At 46.9% G+C, this 14,868-nt stretch overlaps 1 protein-coding gene across 1 annotated transcript in view; it reads left to right on the top strand.

Annotated features, from left to right (window-relative positions):
* Positions 1-3,353: 3,353 nt before the first annotated feature.
* The window catches only part of FSTL1 (follistatin like 1), a 52,081-nt gene continuing 40,566 nt past the window's right edge, over positions 3,354-14,868 (top strand). Inside the window, exons 1-2 of the mRNA XM_058853064.1 lie at positions 3,354-3,484; positions 3,583-3,642. Coding sequence (XP_058709047.1) covers positions 3,482-3,484; positions 3,583-3,642 — 63 coding nt within the window. The 5' untranslated portion in view covers positions 3,354-3,481. The remainder of the gene's footprint in view (positions 3,485-3,582; positions 3,643-14,868) is intronic.

Below are 14,868 nucleotides of genomic sequence, written 5' to 3' on the forward strand. Positions count from 1 at the left end.
CTAGAGTTCATTTGGGTTTGGTGCCCACATCTTTGAGGATATAACCCTGCACCAGGCTTTCCCTGCATGTCTTTCAGTCTTGGCCTTTGTCTCCTGTGAAAACCCAGGTATCCCTTGGCCCTTCCTCAGGTGCTAGCAGTCTGGTCAGTGAGGAGTTACTGCTCACACAGCTCAAGACAACACAGATGTCTCCAGTGCCACAAGAGCTGAGCCTTCTCAGCTGCAACCCTAACAGGTTTGCTACTCAAAAATAATACCCTGCTTCTTAATTCCACCAAATAATGTTGCTGCAAATTTCTTACTCTTCAGTGGGACAGACTGTTATCCCACCACTCAGGCAACTATTGTCCTGTCACAGAGGCCACTTGCCAAACAAGCTGGTTTCTTGAATTGTAACCTAAAACACAGTGCAGGCAGGGAAATCACTGACTTCATCACAGCACTGTGAACACAACCCCATCCCTTAGGGCAGATGTTTCATACAGCAGGGGAAATGGGGAGGCATGAAGGATGTGGGTGGTGGATAGGAGTGAGGTAATGTGGAGAGGGTGATATCATGGTACAACCACAAGGGTTGGATGGGGCCTAAAGAAGTAAATTTTGGCGTGTTTAGCCTTATTTCCCTGGGAAACAAGGCTTACAGTATCATTTTGGGTGTATATGTGTGCACATGCTGTAATAAGGGAGAGGCTGAGCCTTCAGAGAAACCCTCATGAGGCACCAGAGATCCAGGGGAGTGATCTTGACAGTGCCCCAAGAATGGAGAAAACCTCTGTTGAAGCCTGCATTTTATTAAACACAGGAGAATGTATCCACCCATGAGATGTACACTTGCATGTGTCCAGGCTTCCCTTGATCTGTTTCTCAGGCAACTTGTTACTGGATTTCAGTTGTGGGGATAAGCATGTATCTCAAAATTTGCAATCCCAAATGTATAACAAAATGTTTGTTTTAGAAATACCAGTGACTGGAAAATAAGCATCAGCAGAAATGAAATACTGGTGTATGTAATAGAACAACATCTTCTCTGTAGAGCAATGATTCCCAATTTCTTTGGCCCACCAGAGCATTGCAGCCTTCAAAATTTCAAGCAAACATCGTTCACTCTTATAATGAAGCTTTTAGCTGAAAGCATTTTTATGATACTTTCGTTGTGTAGCCAGAAATGATGAATTACCTTATCCATTACGGCCACAGCTTGAAAACACAACCATAAATGCATTTTCTTTCCCCTTATTCTACTGCTTCTGATTCAAGCTGCATGTTTTGGTTCCATCACGAAAGAGCAGAGATTCCCATCAGATTTATTTGTCATGCACTCGGGTTGTACAAATTGTTCCTTTGCAGTTTTCAGTTTTAAACGGTGAAAGATTGTTGGATACCATGTATTTGGTTATAAAATGTGTGCCTTTGTACAGCAATAAGGCTCTGGTGTCTGCAGTGAGATTGTTTTGTCTTGTACTCACGTTTTCTGATGCTTGCATGAGAGATGCTTTTTGGTTTTAACTTCTACCCATTTCCACATGATAGAAACTAACCTGAAGAAATACATTTTCATGTACCTGAATGTCAACACAGAATGGGAGATTTAATCCTCTACTTTCTGTTCCATATTTAGTCCTTTGAGTGAGTACACAGAAGAAAAACCCATGCTCACAGTGACCTACATAATCCAGCACAGTGCCTAATCACACCTGCATGAGGAGACTGCCAGTGGTATCAGGGAGGGAATGCGGGCTCTGGGAGACCCCTGCTTGAGCCCTGCTCTGAAGACTGATATGAGTCACTTTTGCTCTATGGAAATAGAGAGCCTCCTCATGTAACACAGCTTCCACAGAGCTGAACATCAAGGGCACAGAAACTGATGAATCTTTTAAAATGTATTTATCATTTGCCATTTGTTTTTTCTTATGGTGGCACTCACTTCAGGGTGACTCAGGGTGAGCTTCTGCAAACTAGAGGCCGGCTGATTTGAGCCATAACTATGCCTGTCCTGTATCATGAGGCAGGGCAATCAATGACTCCAAAACAGAGAGGTACATCATGAAAGGTGGGTTTAAAAAAAAACGAAAAACAAAACCAAGCAATGAAAGCCACGTTGCTCAGCATCAGCAGTGAAATAATTAGACATCTCTTCAGGATGGATTTATAGACTAGTACCATTCACAGGCAGAAGAAGAACTTGCTGGGGTGGATGCTTTAGAAATGCAAAATTAGTAACAGTAGTCCTAAAAACAAAACTGAGTAAGGAAGCAAAGCCTGAGGAAGCACAGAAAACTGGCACAGCTGCCGTGAACAGACCAGATGAGGGCTGATCTAGGGTAACTCTTCCCAGAGTTTTCTCCTTGCAGCAGGATGCTGGAATACTCTTTGTTCTTTGTGAATGAGGGTACACATGCCAGCATCTCCCTTGGTGCCTGTCTGCATTGAGGGCACAGAGTAAAGCAGGAGAAGAAGACAGTTCATGGGCACGCTTGGTCAGAGTGAGATGGTATTTTAAAGCCAGGGGTGTCATTTTTGGTTACAACAAACCTCAAAACTCGAGAAAATGCCTTTGACAAACGGTGTCATAGTGTTGCTTGCTGTGACAGAGATTTCTGTACGTGCCCAAGGAAATGGGTCTCTTTGCATTGTCAGATCCTTCGTTCTAGCTACTGGAGGCTACTGAAATTCAGAGATGAAGAGATAAAACAAGAGGATCACAAGTATTTATACACAAATGAGCACCACCAGGCATTTAAGGTGGAATTTTGAGCCCCTGTGCCTGGCACGAAGCCCTGGCTGCCTGTTTTGCTTAGAGAACATTTGGATCCTAAGATATATGGGTTTAAACCCTTATTTTTAAACCTGCCCACATCCCGACCTGAGTGACACCTGTAGCTGTGGCCAGCACTTCAGTGGCCTCAGGGCTGAAGCGTGGGAGGACAGTGGGTTGAGTCCGTGAGTGAGTCCCGCCTGTGGAGAAGCCACCTCGTGCCTCAGTTTCCCCATTTTTGTGATAATGTGGGAGGCGGCTGCGACCCCTCGGCAGGATGCTCTTGGCCGGGCTGGCGGGCATCCGCGCTCTGGCACGGCTGTCGCCAGTCCTCCTGAGCCCCCACCGGGGCAGGGCTCGGGGAGCCTCCCCGGCCCCGTGTTCCGCACGGCGGGGGTGCGAAGCCGGGCGTTGTGGGGCGGCAGCCGAGTCCCCTGGACGCCCCTCAGCCTCCCGCTGCCTTCAAAGGCCGCCGAGGTCGCCGTGGGGCGCCGAGGGGCCGGCGGCGGGAGGGACGGGGGCACCGCCGAGGGGCGGCGGAGAGCGGGCGGGGGCCGGGGAGGAGTCGGCCCCGGGGCGGGGGTCGGGCCGGGCCGGGGGTGGAGCCGCGGGCTGGCGGGTCGGGGCGAGGGGGAGCCCTCCCCTTCCCTTCACGAGCGAGCCGGAGCCGGGGAAGGCGCCTCCGCAACTCCTCCTGCCCCGCCGGTGCCGCCCGCCGCCCGCAGCATGGTGAGAGGGGTCTCCGGGCGGGAAGTTCGGCGGCGGCGGCCGCCCCGCCGGCCCCGGCCCGGGCCGCGCTCACCGCCTCCCCGCTCCCTCTCTTGCAGATCTGGAAAACTCTCCCGCTGCTCTGCGCCCTGCTGGCCGCCGCCCGCCTGCGAGCCGAGGTAGGCGCGGGGCCCCGGCGGCGGGACGGGGAACGGGACGGGACGGGGTGGGGACAACGGGGGCGCCGCGGCGCCCGCCGGGGAGCAGTCGGGACCGGGGAAAGTGGCAGCCGGGGCGGAGAGGGAAGTTGCGGAGCCGACGGGCGCCTCGGTGGGGCCGAGGGGCTGTGTCCGCTCCGGGGCCGGACCCCTGCATCCCGTCTCCGGGACGGGCTCCCTGGGGCAGCCCCCTTTCCTCCCTCCCTCCTTTTCACCATCCCTCCCTTCTTCTCTCTCCCGCGCGCTCTTTCTCTCTCTCTTCTTTTCTTCCTTTCTTTCATTGCAATGACATTGAAAACCTTTGAAAGCCCCCAGCTGCAACCCCCCCAGCTCTGTTGACAGAAAACAAACGGTGCCTGCATTCCCGGTTGCGGCGGCCTCCCTAAAAAGTGAAGTCAGAAACAAAATATTTGATAATTACGGCAGGGGAAATGTGGAAGTGATTTGAGGAAAATGAACTCAAGCTGGGCTGGGAAGGGAGGCCGAGCCTGCCTTCGGAGGAAAGCGGTCCCGCTCGGGGGGCAGCTCGTCCTCCCTCCCTGCATTTTTTCTCCCTACATATTTCTCCCAGATGGCGAGACCCACCCTAGAGCATCGCAGTTTGGCTCCATTAAAAAAACCCAGCAAAACATAAACACGTCTGGTTCCCTCTTTTTCTGCCTCCCATCCGTGGACTGTGCTGCCCGGGTTATGGTAAAGAGTGGGGTTTAGGATGGAGCCCATCGCTGTTGCTCTCTCTCCTCGCGCAAAGCTCTTTGTGAATTCCCTGCAACAGCCCGGTGAGGAGCAGAATTGAGACGGGGTGGTTGTTAGCCAGCACTGTTGGGCTCTGGTCGCTGCTGTCTTTAAAACCAAGGGGAGTGGGACTGAGCTGTAGTATGGACCAGCATTTCGCATCTGCCTGTACATGGTAATACTGTAATACACATTCTTCCCAAAGCATGACATACTCATGCAGTGAGCGTTTCCATGCGCCCTCTCCAACACTGTCCTGAATAAGCCAAATCATGTTTATTCATTTTCTTAGGAAGCCTAAATAAACCTTAATCAATGTACACCAAAACCTCTGTGGGAAGGAGGTGTCCAGCGTCCGTAAGAAAAATTACATTAACAGCTAAATAATGATGACACTGGTCTGAGTAAAGCCTTCTGGGATTGGTAACCCAGAGAAACAGCCAAAATATGTTTGGCCCTGCATTTGTGATTTCATTGGTGTCACTAAGATTGTCGAAGTGCTAAATCCTGCTTTTTTCCTAATGTTCTCTAATTTGTAGTACCTGGATAGCTGCCCAGATGTAAGTACTGTCATGTCTCTGTGTCTCACCTGCAAACTGAAAGTAAGAAAAATGTACAGTCATCATGTCCGAAACTTGGTTTTAAAGGCCGATTCCTGCTTGAGTGAATAAATAAATTATTATGACTGGCTTCAGAGATAATGATCCAAATGGCAAACCAGTGAACATTTTAGTTTGATTCCAGTCTAAGTTCAGCAAAACTTGAGACTGATGACTGAGTTCTGGGTCTGGTTTCAGGGAAAATGGACACTTCAGGCAACTTTGTTTTGGGGTTCTCTTTAATTCCTCTTTGCTGGTAGCTGTCAATATCAGTTCAGTTACAGGTAGCATCCCACCCTCAGGGATATTTAGACCTTCTCATTTTCTGGGGAGTGGGATGTGCTTGAAGGTGAGCTGCTTGTAATTCAGAGACAGCTTTGATGGTTGCCCACTTCTAAATGTAACTTGTTACTACTTTACTGCATCACTGGCATTCAGTAAGATTAGTGTGGCATTTTCCTGTGCGGTTTTCCTTTCCAGATTTTGGAAGTGATAACCCTCTCTATGCCTTCTGGTTTTGCTGCAGCTTGCACTTTGTCCCTTTCAGTACATTTGGAATATTAACACTGAGCCTTAAGCTTCTAATCCTTTTGTTAGCAAAACTCTGAGTTGTACTGGGGTTTTTGTACAACATTCATTTCTACAGCATTGTTAGGTGCATAATTAGAGTCTTTAAAGAAAGAAAGAAAATGCTTCAGTAAATGTTCCTGGCATAACTTTGTGCAGACTGGAAAATCTGAGGCGTGCCAGAACTTGGGAGCTTTTCTTGGCCTGGTTCAGTAATAGTCACAAGAGCAATAGACGGTGAACTGTACTCCTCGGATGGAGGCCAGCCACCAGCTTCAGACAGCCCCTTTTATCTCTCTCTTCCTGGGTCAGACTCAATGAGGTGGCTGTTCACTCGTATTAACAGGGATGCTACAGATGTGAAGTTACTCATATTCTCAGCTAGGGCTCCCAAAGCATATGGAGTGTTTTTTGGGAAACATCCATCACGACAGAGGAAAAGGGAGAGGCTTGAAATGTCGGTTGAATGTGTTAAAAGTCAATCAGTAGTTCACATCCTGCTGGAGTAAGTTACCTAGTTAACACTGGAGAGGAGTCCAGTTGCTATTTGACTCTGCCCATTGAGGGCTGAAGGGTGGTGTGTGGGACCACTTCTATAGCAGTATCAGTCTGTGTCCCAGCAGGATACTTGGTTCACAATAAGAGTGAGGGGTTTTCTTGTTTTTATTTTCGCTTAAACCTCATTTAGAATCTTTGAGAAAGTTATTTTCACCCTGAATTTTAGATATTAGCAAAGAGGTTTAAGCCAGCATGAGTATATTGGTGTGAGCTGTGGATACAAGTCTTTTCTTGAATAAAAGCCTTGCCAAGAGGAGAGGTCACTGACCTGGCCTGCCTTCTGGCTCCTTGCATGTTTTCTGGCCATTCAGAATAATCTCTGGGGCCTGTAGCTGTTCTTCTGAACTATCCTTAACCCATTTCTGGCCAAATGAGCCAGCCTTTGGATGGAGTTATGTGTAAATGGTTTAATCTGACTTGTCTCATTTTGGCTAAAAAGGGCAAGCAGAGGAAGGCCAGCGACTCCCCTCTTGTGAGGAGATGTACAGACAGATCTGAGGCACTATAAATCCTGAGCAGCAACAGTGGTGACAAATATCTGGAGGCAGATTTATAACCTTTTCTAAAAGCATGGTGTTTGCAGTGTCTACATCTTTTGTAACCTTGGGATGATTTTTTTTTTTCACCTGACCTCCGTTTCCCTCTGTGTAATTTTTCTATATGAAAAGCTGAAAAGGGATGTGAAAGGGGAGAGAAAAGGCAGAGGTTTCTGTTTGCTGAACTCACCTAAGTGCTTCCTCTTGATCTGACTTGGCTACTTTTTCATGTAAGGAGAGCAGCTCTTCACCCTTTCCAAGACTTGTGCCCTTTGCCAGCAGAGTACTTGTGTGCACCAGGGGATTCGGAGCTGGGAATTCAGATGGTCTTCACAGGACTTGGTGTACTTCCTCCCACTGGGCTGTTCACATAGTGTGGCCAGCATCAGGAGCTTGCCTTGGTCAAACTTTTCCCATGTTTTTGCAATGGACAAAACCTGAAAACTGATGTCTTAGTAAATGAAAAGGATTGAATTTAAATTGAGATCTTTATGCATTGCATAGCTGTATTGGCCCTGAAGCCATCATTTTAATAAGTTTGCCTTTTGAAATTAAATTATAGAGACTTTATGAATAGTTCAGTCCTGCTTTCACTGATAATTTAGCCAGGACAGTGGACAGAAAAGGCTGCATGGTGCCAATCGTGTGGGTAGATCAGGCTGGTTTTTTATGTGCGCTGGCTTTGTGCAATAAAACCCACCAGTAACACATTCATAAAATAATTTAATAAAAGTGACTTCCTAGGTATACTCTAGCAAGCATATCTTCAGTGGAAGGAAAGATTGCATCCATTTTTACTCCTTGAGCTGGTTTTGGAATGATAGGTGTCTTCCTTCTTGAAATCCTTCCCTTGAGTGCCAGAGCAGGCGTTGCTGGAGTTGCATCTCAAGACAATAAGCACCTTTTAAGTGGGGAGGCAGGGAAGAAGTAATTCTTCCCTGGGAGCACAGCAAAGGCTCATCTGTGCAAAACCTATTTTTTAAGGTGTGTGCTGTGCACCAGACAGCTGCTGTGCTGCAGATGTCCCAGGAATTGGAGTCAGGGAGAGGGACCAAGTGGTTCTGTCCAAGGCACCTCATTGTGCTGATGTCACTGTCCAAATGCCCTGTGTAGGAGTGTTTAAACAACCTCCCCGGCTGTTCTGAAGGGGCTGTAAGCTCTGAGCCGCAGCATGTGTGGCACAAACTCTGCAGCAGACGTGATGTCGTGTAGCACTTACATGTGCGTGGCACCCAAATGTTGCTTCTCAGATGGAGCTGCTGTCAGAGCCGAGCTGCTTTGTGCAAACGCGCCAGTGGCTGAGTGAATGACTTTATCTGCCGGAGTGCAAATTCCTTGCCGGTAATTAACAGGGGGCTGCTGCTGGGGGCTGCCGAGGAGGCAGCTCTGCTCCCAGCACAGGAGGAAGGGACTGGCTGAGTCTCCTGTTGCATTTTCCAGCTGCTGTTATTGGTACAGCTGCTTACCCATCGGGAGGCTTCGGGGCACCTTTGATCTTTCTTGTGTGCTGTTACATGAGCTGAGGAGTGTTTCTCTTTGTACAGAAGATATTTTGTCACAAGTCTGGGCCAGATGTCTCTTCCCAGACTGATGAGACTCCCATTAACCGTATGTGTTTCCACCATATATCCTGTGAGCTAGATGAGATTGGTTCCCAGAAATGCCTTGTTTACCTGGGTCGCATCTATCATTGCAGGGAGGTTAGCTTCTGCTTTACTGTGATAGCTATGCTAATCTGTGAATAACCAGCATTTCCTTGGAGAGATTTCTCTCCCAGCATTGTCTCTGAGTTTAGCAAGCAAAAAGAGCAGCATGCTGTTGTGCTGTGAAGCGTACTTCCTTCCACAGCTGCATCTGGATGGTAGACAAGGGGTTATACACATCTGGATTTTACCAGGGTTTGTAGGTTTTGCCACAACTGTGTACAGTTAGATGTGAGCTGGTTCGAGCAGGGGTGTATTTGCTCTCAACTGTGAGGTTCTGATTTCAACTCCTCAGGAGTAAATAAACAAATGGCAAATAAACAAGTCTGGAGGCTTCAATGTTCCATTAAAGTACAGATAACTGTAGCACAAGCTGCGATTGTGTGACATTTTCTTGCTACTTTTTCTCAAGTGTGCTTCAGTACTGATCTGGGCTGAAGACACCAGGCTGCAGCAATGAGTGGCTGTCTTTTCTCTACCTTGCAAACCAGCTACCCAGAAGTGAAGTTCATATAAGCTTCTGTGAAATTTTACTACTGTGCTGTACTTTTGTCACTTATTACAGTGTACCTCTTTGTTTTGGCATGGGCCCTGTGGTTGCTTGGGGCAGTGCTTTAGATGAAGGCTGCCTGTAAGAGTTGAAGAAAAGCAAATTCATGCTTCAGTCTGCAAATGTGGAATTTCTTGCAGACGTCTGCACCTTGTTTGGAGTGCATCAGGAGGCCTATAAGCTAGAAACAAATTGGAGGCTTCTCTTGGACAAATACCTTGGAAAGAGCAAAGGATTTGGGGTGGATGACTGGGGAGGAGTTTAGTATCTTGTTAACTTCAGCTGGAAGTGAATCCTATATTTCCAGAGTTTGACAGTCAAACAGTGTTTTCCTTGGCTGTACCCTCTCAACTGCTGTCCCAGAGATGGACCTCTAACCACTTTCTCAAAATACCTTAATACTGTGTAATGGGCCCCATAGAACCCAGCTTTTCCTGTTCTTAGTAGTTCCCTTTTGCACTGCAAAGAGCAACAAACCAGCTTGAAGGAATAATGGAGAGAAACAGATAAAAACCCACCAAGACAGAGCTGCTGTGTTTTATTAGCAGGAGGAGAGGATTTGCACACCTTATGCTCCAAGCATAGGAGAGCTGTTTTGACAGCTATTTGTTATCCACTGCTGGCTGTCCCTAGCCAGTACATGTTCCTTCTGATCCCATCCCTGCTTCTTGCTTAGAGTCCTGAGATAGGATCAAGAGACCGGGGGAATATGAATGCTGGTGGAGCTTCCAGTGCTTAATCAGCTTTTTCCCAACAACTAACGTTTTCAAGAAACAGTGATTTGAAGATTTGTTTTATAGCCAGAAACAATTTTTTTAGTTTTGTATCTGTGAGGAGACCTAGAGAGGTCATGGAAAGACTTGCTGTGGAGTTACCCATGGCAGTAGTATGACTCAAACCTGAAAGTCTTCCAAGTCATGGGAGGGGAGCAGAGGACGTTAAAGTCTTCAATAAGAGGGAAGCAAGAGTGGGGTGACAGGAGTGGGATGGCAAAGGTACCTGCCTCTGATGGAGAGATGAATTGGTGAACTTTGTCCTAATGAAAGAGCTCAGGGCCTGCGTGTACTTCCTGCCATCAGAAATGCTATCTTTGTCTGCCTTTTCTTTGTCACCCTGCTGCTGTGGTGAGGTATTTTGGGGCTTGAGTGTCAGAGAGGCAGAACATGGAATTTCCATCCATCCACCAGGATGGGCTTTGGCAGGCACTGGCCAGCTGATACGTTGGCCTCCAGCGCTGTGTTGTCCAGGGATGGATTTGACAGCAAAGCCTGTTGCTGTTTTCCTGATAATGAATTGATCTGGAGCACTGTTCCTAGGAAGGTGCCCCTCCATGCTAGAGCAGCCCCTGCCATTTAAGCACTGGTAATTTTAGCCTGAAGCCAAGAGCTTTCCTTCTGCATGATGTAACTCCTTGCATATGTACTTCTTGCTGCTCTGGGACTTTCTTTCCCCTCCCGGTTTTGGCTGCTTTTTCATGTTTATGTTCAAGGAAGCTTAAGTATGAGGGATTGGAATTGTTGTCTCGTTTCCTATATGTAGGAGGAAGCGATTTCATTGGGGAATTTTTGCAATGTCTGGATCATTTAGTTGTCTGGGTGAGTAAAATTCCTCAGGGATAACTGTAAAGGTTGTGACCGAGCTCTGGTCTGCAGTTCATGCATTCAGACCCAGGGCTCTGGAAGATGAAGGTGGCAAGGGACCAAGCATTCATGTCGGAGGCATCGCCTTCAGCTTGGCAGAAAAGCTGCGGTGTTCCTGTCTGAGGACAGCGTGTTTGCTCCACATGATGCAAGCTCTGGGGTATTCCAGTCCTAAGACAATGAATGCCACATGAATAGTGTCAGCCTAATGTTCATGCAATGCTCTCCCTCTCCAATTGCCCTGTGGATGGATGATGGAGAAGTCAGGTTGCATCAAAGGCTCAGTTTTTCACAAAGCTCTTTTTCTGTCATCCCCAGGACCGGGGCTTGGACCTGATTGTAGAGGGTGATGTGTGAGGGTAAGGAGGAGGTTAAGAAGGGAGTACTTTTTTATTCTTTGCTTGTTCAAAAAAACAGACTGGTTTTTCTACAAGGTATCACTTCATGCTCTGGGATTAGTAGCTGCTTGTACAAACCATAGCCATTAGTGTCTTGTCAAATCCAGTTTTACACATCCCTGATAAGTGATGCCCCCTTCCTGTTCTATGAAAAATGATACCATGCTCTGGAATATCTCAGAGTTAGTAAGTTTATCTTCACAGTCCTTTTCTGTGAGCAAGTAGACCATTAATCTTTTTATTCTCTCCCAACCGTCCTAATTACACCCCGGTGTTCAATGATAATCAGTGCCTCCCCCATGCCATTATCTCCACCTTGTACATGTAGCCAGTTTATGGGACCCCCTCAGCTCAGTGCTTAGCATGCCTCTTTTAATCTCCTCCTAGCTCCCTTCCTCCTGTCAGTGCAGGAAAGGAAATAGAGATGTATGTGATCTTATTCTCTGTTTGGTGTTACCTTTGAACCTTCTCAAACAACTTTTGAACCAAAAAGCTCGTTTCAGCCGTGTTTAGTGAAGTTTGTTAATTTCCTATAGGATACAATGTTGCTCTAAGTTTTGTGAGAGTAGGTGCACTTACTACTGCATTGCCAGACAGAAAAGCTTGAGTGTGAGATCAGCTTCTACTGCTGGCCAGAGAAGCAATTTATGTGCATTCCCCAGCGATTTTGGTTCATACCTTTATAGCCACTAAATGCCATCAGCCTCAAGACAGCAATCTGCAGGAAGCAGTTTGTAGAGCAACTTACTGTTGCTCAACTTGGAACTCAGTGCTTTGTCTTCTCCTCTTTGGCGCTCAGAGCTGTGTGCAGTCCACCAGGAGGGTGTTGTGGAGGAAACTGAGCCAAAGCATAGCTAATCAGAGGGCACAAAATGTGGTTTGTTGCACCTCCTGTGCACCCACACCCATGCACACAGAGCCACTGTGCTCAGTCATGTTACTTTCCAGTAACTCCTGCAACCCAGGCCTGGGATGGGAGAATGGAGGATGTAGCAAAATTTCCAGTCAATGTGGATTATTTGTGGATTTTCTATCTTGCCGAGTGAGTGTTAAATCTCACTGTGGTATGTGAAAAGCTTGAACTTACACAGTGCCAGCACCGTGCCTGGGCCACTCCTGGCTTTGTGCACGTGAAAACTGAAAGAGATGGGAGAACAGCTGGATGTCAACACCTCCTCGCAAATCACTGCCAAACTTTTCTGCAGTGCAGTGGCATACATCCAGAGGCTGGGGTGAGTTAGGCCATCCTGGCTGCAGATGCGAGGTCAACAGTAAACCAGGATTAAACAGAGACAACTATTTGAGGTTTGGGTGTTTTGGTTTTGTTTCAGGTTAGTATTTATTTGCTGTGGGGTTTTGGCAGGGTGGAGGGACTACAGCAGACTCTAAGCATCTGTGGTTCAAACACTTTAGAGCCTGTGGGCATCAAGAAAATGCAAACAGACTCTTTGCAGACCAATTTGTCCTCACTATTAGCATGATGCCATGATTTGTATGTAGGCTTTGGGCAAGGTACCTTATTCCTCTAAGCTGTGGTGCTCACATCTGTAAAACAAGGATAACAATGATGCTGTGCCTCATAGCTGGGTTTATAAAGCTGAATGCATTCTTGTTAAGAAAAGTTTAAAAGCTGTCATGTAGAAGATGCAGCAGGAATTGCAGAGGTTCATTTTCCTTGCCCACACCAATAACAATAGTAAGAAAAATGGACACAAAATATGCACCAGAGTTACTGGGTGATACAGCAATTTCTTGCCAGCCAGTAAAGATGTGCAAAAAGGGCTTAATATGGGCCACCTTGAAGGTGTGAGCCAATGGCTTACAGCTGGAAAAGAGGTGGTTGAATGTTTTGATGAAGCCAAAGAGAGAAAGAAGCAGGACATGAAGTGGGAGAGCTGGGGTGTCTCAGAGGGGATTGCACTTCTGGGGTGCACTTGCTCTCTCAGGAAAGCAGTAAGCACCTCTCCATCCCCTAGTATCTCAGAGGAAAAAAACTAGAGCTGTGCTGTAAGGGCAGCACTTGACATTATGGCAATGTAGGTTTCCCAGTGTTCTGGTTAAGTAGAGAACCTTACACAGGGCATAGCCCCCTTGTTTTCCCTGACAGGTCTGCCAGAGGTTGACAAGGCAGAGAAGATGGGTTAGTGATTTCCATTGGTTGTCATGGAAACTAATGGAAATTACTCTTTTTTTCTGTCTATTGTATATGAAGATTTTGTTAAAACAACTAGGCAGCATTCTTTTTCTCTCTGTTTTGTTTTTAACACTTTAATTGCTGACTTCTGCTCTTCAAAAGTACTTTGTTAGCAGAATTTTCCTAGGGAAGTTTGTATACAGTTTATGAATGCTGTAAAGTTTGTATTGGGGATGAGCATCTGAAGTAGGGCAGCTGCTGGGCAGTTTTGTGCACTTAGCTGCTTTCCACCCTGACAGCTTCTGCAAGGTACCCATGTGACCATTTGCAGATGATTAGCTACTCTGAAAAAGCACAAGCTGGATAAAAGGGGGATGATAATGCCAATTTATCAGCCAGTGATTTGTCAGGCTTGCTGACATAGTGATGGTGAAGAGCTTAGAGAATTTCAGATTAGAGGTGTGGGTGTAACACAATATATTATTATTACTATTTCATGTAAACATCAGCATGTCTTGTTGCTAAAAATATGGCTGTCTACCAACTCCACTGACACTAGAAGGGGCAATTTTCCCCATAGATTAGATTAGATTAGATTAGATTAGATTAGATTAGATGGAGAGGCCAGGAGCTATTGTGCTTTAGTTCTGTCCTCTTGCCTAATACAGCCCAAATATCTAGGTTTTTATTAATTCCATTTGCTCTGGACTCTACAATGTGATTTAAAAAACATCTAGTCTTGATTAAGTAATTACTACAAATGGAAAATACCACTGTGTTTGGTATGTTGCTACAGTGGTTAATTACCCACATGCTGTTACACCTAATTTCTGGCTTGCATTTGTCTAGTCTTGATGTGTAGATGCTGAATCTTCTGTTTAATCCACTAAACAGAAGAACCTTTAGTCCAGTGTGTCTGTTCCCCGCTGCTGTAACTGTGGTCTGCACAAGGACTGCTCCCAGACTTGCCTTTGGCAAACTGAACAGTCTGAGCTCCTCAAGCCATCCACTGGCAAGGGGAGTTTCCTAACCTCTTGCTCAGTACCGGGTCTCCATGCAATGCATCGCCTTTGCCAGTGTGCTAGTGCTCCTTCCGTGATGGCAGGGCACCTGCATGTTACTGGGAATCCATAAATACTGGGCAATATAAATTGTGAAAAGCAGAAAGGCAAAACCACTATGTGCCCTAATTTACTGCTAGGGAGTTTATACACATTAACACAGCCACCATCAGGAAGCACAGCTGGTAAAGCTTTCACAATGGGGGGGGGGGAGGGGGGTGCTCCCCTACTACACAAATGTGCTGTTGTTGTTACCAGCTAAAGCCTTGGTTTTGAGTTTCCAAAAATACATGCTTAAGTTAAAGGTCAATATTTGGAGGCTTTCTGACCCTCTTCACTTCACAGATGAGATTTGACTGGTCTGGGGGCCAGGAGGTGGGTTCAGCACAGCTTGTGTCCTGTAGCAGGCAAGAGACCAAACTGCATCTCTTCAGCCAGCTGGAGCCTGTCCTCAGGCAGCCTCAGCTGAAGCTTGCTGGGGCTCCTGTGCTCCCCAGCCCTGAGGATGGTGTCCCTTTGTCTTTAAGTAGGGATGTTGGATTTTCTTCTCCTCTGAGAGAAAGTAGGAGGCTGTCTGTGTTTCTTGGCCTCAGGTCCCTTCTGGTTCACATCTCGGAAAGACTAAATGGGCAAGGCTGAAAGTTTGTGCTTTCGCAGCTTTAAGGCATCTCCCTGCATGACAGTCTTTACATGGCAGCAGAGGCAT

Source organism: Poecile atricapillus, chromosome 1, assembly GCF_030490865.1.
Source record: "Poecile atricapillus isolate bPoeAtr1 chromosome 1, bPoeAtr1.hap1, whole genome shotgun sequence".
Taxonomy (NCBI): domain Eukaryota; kingdom Metazoa; phylum Chordata; class Aves; order Passeriformes; family Paridae; genus Poecile; species Poecile atricapillus.